Source organism: Uranotaenia lowii, chromosome 3 (genome assembly GCF_029784155.1).
Source record: "Uranotaenia lowii strain MFRU-FL chromosome 3, ASM2978415v1, whole genome shotgun sequence".
Lineage (NCBI taxonomy): Eukaryota > Metazoa > Arthropoda > Insecta > Diptera > Culicidae > Uranotaenia > Uranotaenia lowii.
The window spans coordinates 144,249,065-144,255,650 of NC_073693.1; the positions used below are offsets into that span (position 1 = coordinate 144,249,065).

General features: G+C 33.9%; 1 protein-coding gene across 1 annotated transcript; it reads right to left on the reverse strand.

Annotated features, from left to right (window-relative positions):
- Positions 1–1,645: 1,645 nt before the first annotated feature.
- Positions 1,646–3,108, reverse strand: LOC129752697 (cytochrome P450 6d3-like). The gene has a single exon (XM_055748469.1). The coding sequence runs from the start codon at positions 2,984–2,986 to the stop codon at positions 1,679–1,681; it is 1,308 nt and encodes a 435-aa protein (XP_055604444.1). The 5' UTR covers positions 2,987–3,108; the 3' UTR covers positions 1,646–1,678.
- Positions 3,109–6,586: the final 3,478 nt, after the last annotated feature.

The window sequence follows — 6,586 nt, forward strand, 5'->3', positions numbered from 1 at the left end:
TTGAATTAAAACTTAAAGACGCATCACCCTGCCATCAAAATTCGGTTTGAAACGTTTGATAAACAAGATATCAAGGTATGTTTCATTGAAATCTAAACTAAAAGAAATGGATCTCTTTAAACGAAATTTTCTTCCATTGAGATCCTTATCGTAATCTTGTTTAATTATAGCATAAAAAAAACATAATCCGTGTATGAAAAGTGAGACATTTATTTGGAAAAAATGAAACAAAATTTTACTATCAGTGCATGATAGCAAAATAAGGTATAACTTTATGAAAAAGTCTGATCAGGTTATATTCTCGGCCCATTTCTCCATCAATCTTTTTTGTAGGGGAGAGTGGGGTATCGTGGGCCATGGGGAAACGTGGGCCACTTTTAATATCTCAGATGTGTGTTGAGATAAAAATCTCAAACCAACTGTCATCGTCGTCGCTTTGCGTGAGCATATATTACTATATGTTATTGACTGAAATACGCATCATATGCTTCTTTTACTTATCAAGCTAAAAAAAATGAGAAAAATTTACTTACACAATTAAAAAAACACCCGCTAATTTCATCGATGGGGAACCTAAAGTGCATAACAAAAATATGCTCATACGCTTATGATCTTTGTTTTGTCATGATCTTTCACGTGGAAAAGGAATTTCTGATCAAACATCAATAAGTCACACAAACGCAACCAATTTGCAAATCATAGCTTGTGGGGAATCGTTGGCCACACATATTGAATCACCTATATTTTTATGTTTTTATACACATTCAGAACTTGAAATATGTCTTTCTTATCTGTAAAGTTTTCTTATGCCAAATGAAGAGTTATAAAAAATATTTTGTCCATCCTGTATAAGAAATTTTGCCAAAACGTTCGCGAGCCAGGTTTTGGAATCTATGCGATCATACACAGCTCTCTTTTTAATTTCTTCATCTGAAATTGCTTTAAAATTACGAAATGAATTAAGAAATCACAGTTTTGGGTCAACTCATAAACTTTGCATGTTATTTGGTCAATTTGGATTTGGTGGCCCACGATTCCCCACCATTTTTCAAAATCCAAAAAGTATTGCTTTTTTTTCAAACAGTCAGAATTTGGGGAAAATAACTTATTAAAAATTTAAAAAATACCTTATGATACCTTGAAAATGTTGAAAACCATACGATTTTTTATTTTCATTTTATCTTTTATATGATTCCCCACTCTCCCATACTGATAAGGATTTTCTTAATTTTTTGCATTATTCAATTCAGATATTTTTTATTTGATGAAAATTTATTCCATCTGTCTCTAAATAGCCTTAAAAACTATACAAAGATACTAACCAACGGTGATTAATAACGTAATCGATATATTTTAATCAATTCTATTTATTGGATTTGAAGGTAATTGGTTACAAGACGTTTCAACTTTCTGTAGTAAATCTCTTTACTTCATATTTCTGTAGGTATATAAAATTGGCGTTTACTCAAAGAATTCTAGATTTCAAAAATAAATTCTTTTCATTGTGTACTACCTTCCACTTAGATTGAAATAAAAAATTAAAACGCTCAAACTAAAGTTTGTAAACCCATCTTACCTAAAATAATAAAAAAAATCATTAGGCTCATACAAACATAGTTTTAACTTTATTAGTTCATTCACAACAAAACCGGTAGTATTCATGAGCTAATGCATAGATTCAAATTAGCACATTATCATTGGCAGATCTTCGATGCAAATTCAAAGTTATCCCACCGACAGGAGCCATCAGTATAGATTTTGGAGAAAGCTTTGGCTCGTTGTTTCTCTGGGATTCATCCACTAAGTTTAAGCTGAATCTGCTAAATAGAAGTGCCAATCCTAGCTTCACTTGCAACTGTCCTAAACGCATCCCTATGCAGGTTCTGGGCCCATCGCCAAACGGATAGTAGGGTACTTTCGAGCTTTCGTTCTCAAAGTGGTCAAATCTCTCAGGGATGAACTTATTGGGATCCGGATAGAATCGCTCATCTCGTTGTAAGCCCAAAGTTGAAATGATCACAATTGTTCCTTTTTTAATGATCGTTTTTGTTCCAGGAATCGGATAGTCCTTTGTACACTCTCGGTTAAAAAACGGTAAGCTGGGATACTTCCTCATAGTTTCTCTAATGCATTTTTCCAGATATTGCATTTTAACGATGCTTTCGTAGTCAAACTTACCATGATTCTTGTTAAGAATCTCATCCAGCTCTTCCTGAATTTTCTTCTGTATGTCTTTATTTCTAGCTGCTTCATAGAGACAATACGCCATTACAGTGGAGGACGTTTCATATGCCCCAATGAAGAACACGAAAGCTTGGGCTGATATTTCTGCCAAGGATATATGTTTGCTTGCTTGCGAAACCCCATCCAAATCCCATCGTTCATCTTCAGCAACCACTCCTGTGTTACGCAGCTGAAGCAACAATTGCATCACATCTTTACGAACGATTTTATTCGATTCACGATATTCTACCGTTTTTTGTACAAGATTGAAAATAAAATCTTCAACGTCTTGATCCACATGTTTCAAGCGAAGAGCTAGCAGTAGCTTCGAAAGAAAAAAGAAACATCCAACACGAAAGATGTTCTTCACTGTTGGTTTGAAAAACTTTGATCCCATCTTACGGAAAATGTCGTCCTGGTTGTTGATAGAATCGATATCCACGCCAAAGCCAACAGATGCTATGATATCTGTCGTGTAGCGAGCTGATAATTCTTTAACATCTATAGCCTCACTTTCATGCCTGTCGACATAATCTAACATCACTTCACCGATCCTCAGCAAGTTGGGGAACATGCCTTTCAGCTTTCCTGGTGAAAATGCTGGTCCTAATTTCGTGCGCAGATGTTTCCATTTTTCGCCAGAAAGTGCAAATAAATTTCCACCTAAAGGGTCCACCGATAAGTCCGCTTTCATTCCTCTGTCATGGAAATGGCTGAAATTTTGCACCAACACATTCTTCACCAGATCCGGATCATTGATCATCAGAAATCGTCTGAACGAAAAATAAATCCCACAAATCGGCAAATGTTTGGATTTTTCGTACAGTTTAGCAATCACTGTACCGATGTCTGCTGGTTTCAAGAAAACATCGCCAATGTCTCCGAAGAGAAATTTAGGCGTGAACTGTGCGATTCCTCGGCGAGTCCAGTGGGTGAACCAAATTTTGTGAAATGCAAGTGTTGTCACGATAACGAGAAACAAAAATACGACAAACCACAGCATTTTGAAAGCCTTCAAATCTGCAACTGAATGGCATTAGCTCTATTCCATCAACTTTTAAATAAAAAATCATCCTCCAGAGGAATCACTGCACGTTGAAAAACACTTTTTTTATGGCTAAGTTACGATCAGTGCACTTCCTCGATGGAAGAAAGATATCTTTTTAATCCCCGGAGGCTGTTGGTCGAAAAATGACGGATTTAATTCGGTATATAAAGGTGCGGGATGCAAAATAATAGAGAATCCCCCAAGGGAACGAAAAAGTAATATTTCTTACACTTAACCCTCTAGTGCCCAACCCCGCCTTCAGACGGGGTATACACTGAAATAGTCATAAAACCGCATCGAAAAGTTGGTTTAACAGTTTTTTCGCTATATGATTAAAAATTTAGCAATTTTTAGAAAAACTGTCAAAAATTTCGCATCTATGAAGATTTTTGTTGACTGTGAACTTTTTAGCGGAAAAATAATTTTGGATTAAGTCTTTTGACTTAAACAGTAGGGTGTGTTGAATTGCAACTTTTTCGAATTTCAAAACACCTATTGGTCTAGAAAGTTTCTTTTTTGGTCAAAAGGAAAAATAGAATTTTTGCAGATTTTTAAAATGTGATTTAAGTAATCGGATTTTGCTTTGACTTTTGTATGAAAAAACGCGGAAATCTGTTCGGAGAATATACCTTTCATGAATATTTTGTTCTCAAGAGATTCAAATTATGTTCCAATATATGGAAGTACAGACCCGGTTCGTTTTTGGCAACATTCGATTTTGGCAACATCCGATTATAATTTAGACAAACACCATAAATACGTTTTTACGTTCTTAAATGTTTATAAGATATAACAACAATAATGAAAAATAATAAAGCAATCAAAAATGACAAAAAACATAAAAATTTCAAAAAACTCAAAAACGAATGCAAACAAAAGAATAGATATGACAAAAAATATCATAAAAAGGAAGCAAATTGACAAAAATAACAAATATGATCAAAGTAACAAAAAAATGAAATGTGTTTAAAACTTGATCAAAATAACAAAAAAATTCAAAAAATGATGCAAAATTGAGTTAATCAGAATAACAACGGCTTATTTTTATTAATAGGTAAGAAAAAAGTTTATAAATAAACCGTTCGATTTTTTCACGGTTCAACTTTGGCAACAGGAAATTATCGAGCGTGCTCAGGGGCACCCCCAAAGGAAAAAAGTTTCAACATTTCTTAAATCATTCTACTTCAATTTCTACAAATCTATGACTATGACTCCTCACGACCACACTTAGCCTACTAATGTGTGGTGGTATATGTAACTCTATCTGTATCTACCGCTTCATAGTAGTAGGCTCGTGAGGAACAAAAATTTGATATGTGATGGTAATGCTTCTAAACAAATTCTACCCGCTCATTTTCACCATCTTTCATTTCTTCTAACCTTCTATCCATCTCTATAAAAATTTTATAATCTTTAGATGTCCCTACTAAAAAGGACATCACTTTTCACCGCTAGGCCGATAAATCAAAGTAACAAACAAAAATTACGGTGATTAATCTCTTCATAAAATTTTTCATAACTTTCATTTTTATTCATGCACTTCGAATTCCATGATTGCTGACGTGAAACGAACAAAACGAACACAAACACATATAGGATCTCAATGAAACTTGACGTTTCCTCGAAGAGATTCCATTTTTACTTAACACTAAGCGTACATCTTTCGAGGGTATGATGGCTAGCATCTTACAAATGCTAAAACCACCAACCCACAGAATGTGTACTATGTATGCCGTGACCGGGAATTGATCTCATGACCGTTGGCTTAGAAGACTTCAATGATATCCTCTAGGCCACGGACGGCGGCATAAACGACGTGGCTAAGCGGAACAAGTTCCACCTGGCCTATGGTTGCTCTATACTCCGTGATTGGCCGGGATCATCGATTTTGAGCAAAGGCCAATAGAATGGGGCTTGGGATGAGCAGAACAAATTATCTAGCTGTTAGTTTGTATTTATATATTTTATAGATACTGAAAGCCAAACCTATGACAGACTAACTCATTTCCCTAACCGTAATCCCCAAAAAATCACAAAATGTTTTTTTTTATTATTGAAGATTTAAGGTTAATTGAAAGGAACGTTTATTTAACATTTTACATTTGACATTGACTTACTTTCAAAATTGTTTTCAGAATTCATGCTGTTTTGAAAATTCCTCTGTATTTCTTTTATTTTTGCCTCGTTCAAGCCAAAATGTCTTTCATAAATATCATTATCATCATAATTTGGCTCATTCATGTATTTTGAATGTTTAAAAAACGAGAAGTTTTTCTTAGTTAAATTTAATTTAAAAGTTTCACATAACAAGCTTCAATCATGAAAAAAATGTTTAGTGTTTTAAAAACAAAAACATTTATGTAATTTCCACATTTATTGCTATGATGATGAGGAATCCTGAAGAACATGCTAATTTTTGGCTTATATAATTATGAGAACATGAGACTTTGCTCTATTAACAATATAATTCTATACTTAAGCACACTTGTATTGGTCTCAGCCAGCTGATCATTCATATAACTATAAAAAACTATTGATTCTTAAACATATTTGTTTTAAACTTTCTTTTAAAATAATCAACTGAACACAATTTTTGAACTAATTCTTACTGAATATTTGATATACAAAAAATTAAATTCAATATCAAAATAGCACTGACCATAGTGACTGGACAATCGATTTCGTTTGTTGGATAATTTTTACAACAGTTCGCAATATCGTTTCCAGTGCCACTCAACTTTAAAAAATAGGCGATTTCTACGTAAAATCGGGTTAAAAAAGTACATTTTTCCTACAGGGATTTTTTTTGTCAAATCCACCTACCGTCGGTATTGCGAACCTGCAACATTTGACAAAAAATAGCCATAAATTGGAAGAATTTTTGTTCTAAATACCATGTCAGTGTGATCAGTGATAATATAGCATCAAGTATAAGGATCTGCAAGAAGCTACAAAACTGCATACAAACCAGGAACAGCTGCTATAAAGACCAAAAATAAAATTATTTTTTTTTTTTGTTTCGATTATAGTCGTTTTACCACCTTTGTGGCATTCGCGACTTTATATCAACGCTGCAGTTGGCGGACAATTAATGAAAAAGTTATCCGGTACAACTGTGTTCGATGTTTACTTTCGGGCTCGAACTCGCGGACATCGGCTTAGGAGGCAACTGACTTGCGAACTGAGCTATATCACAAGCCCAAAAATAAAATTATGATTTGTTGTTTATTTGATGATTTCAATAATAACCCCTAACAATCTTCATAGATGTTTCCTACAGTTTTGATCACTATGGTTTTAATTTAACGTATCTCA

What these genes read in the sequence shown, in the direction of transcription:
- LOC129752697 (XM_055748469.1), bottom strand. Translation starts at nt 2,986, where the DNA reads ATGATCAATGATCCGGATCTGGTGAAGAATGTGTTGGTGCAAAATTTC.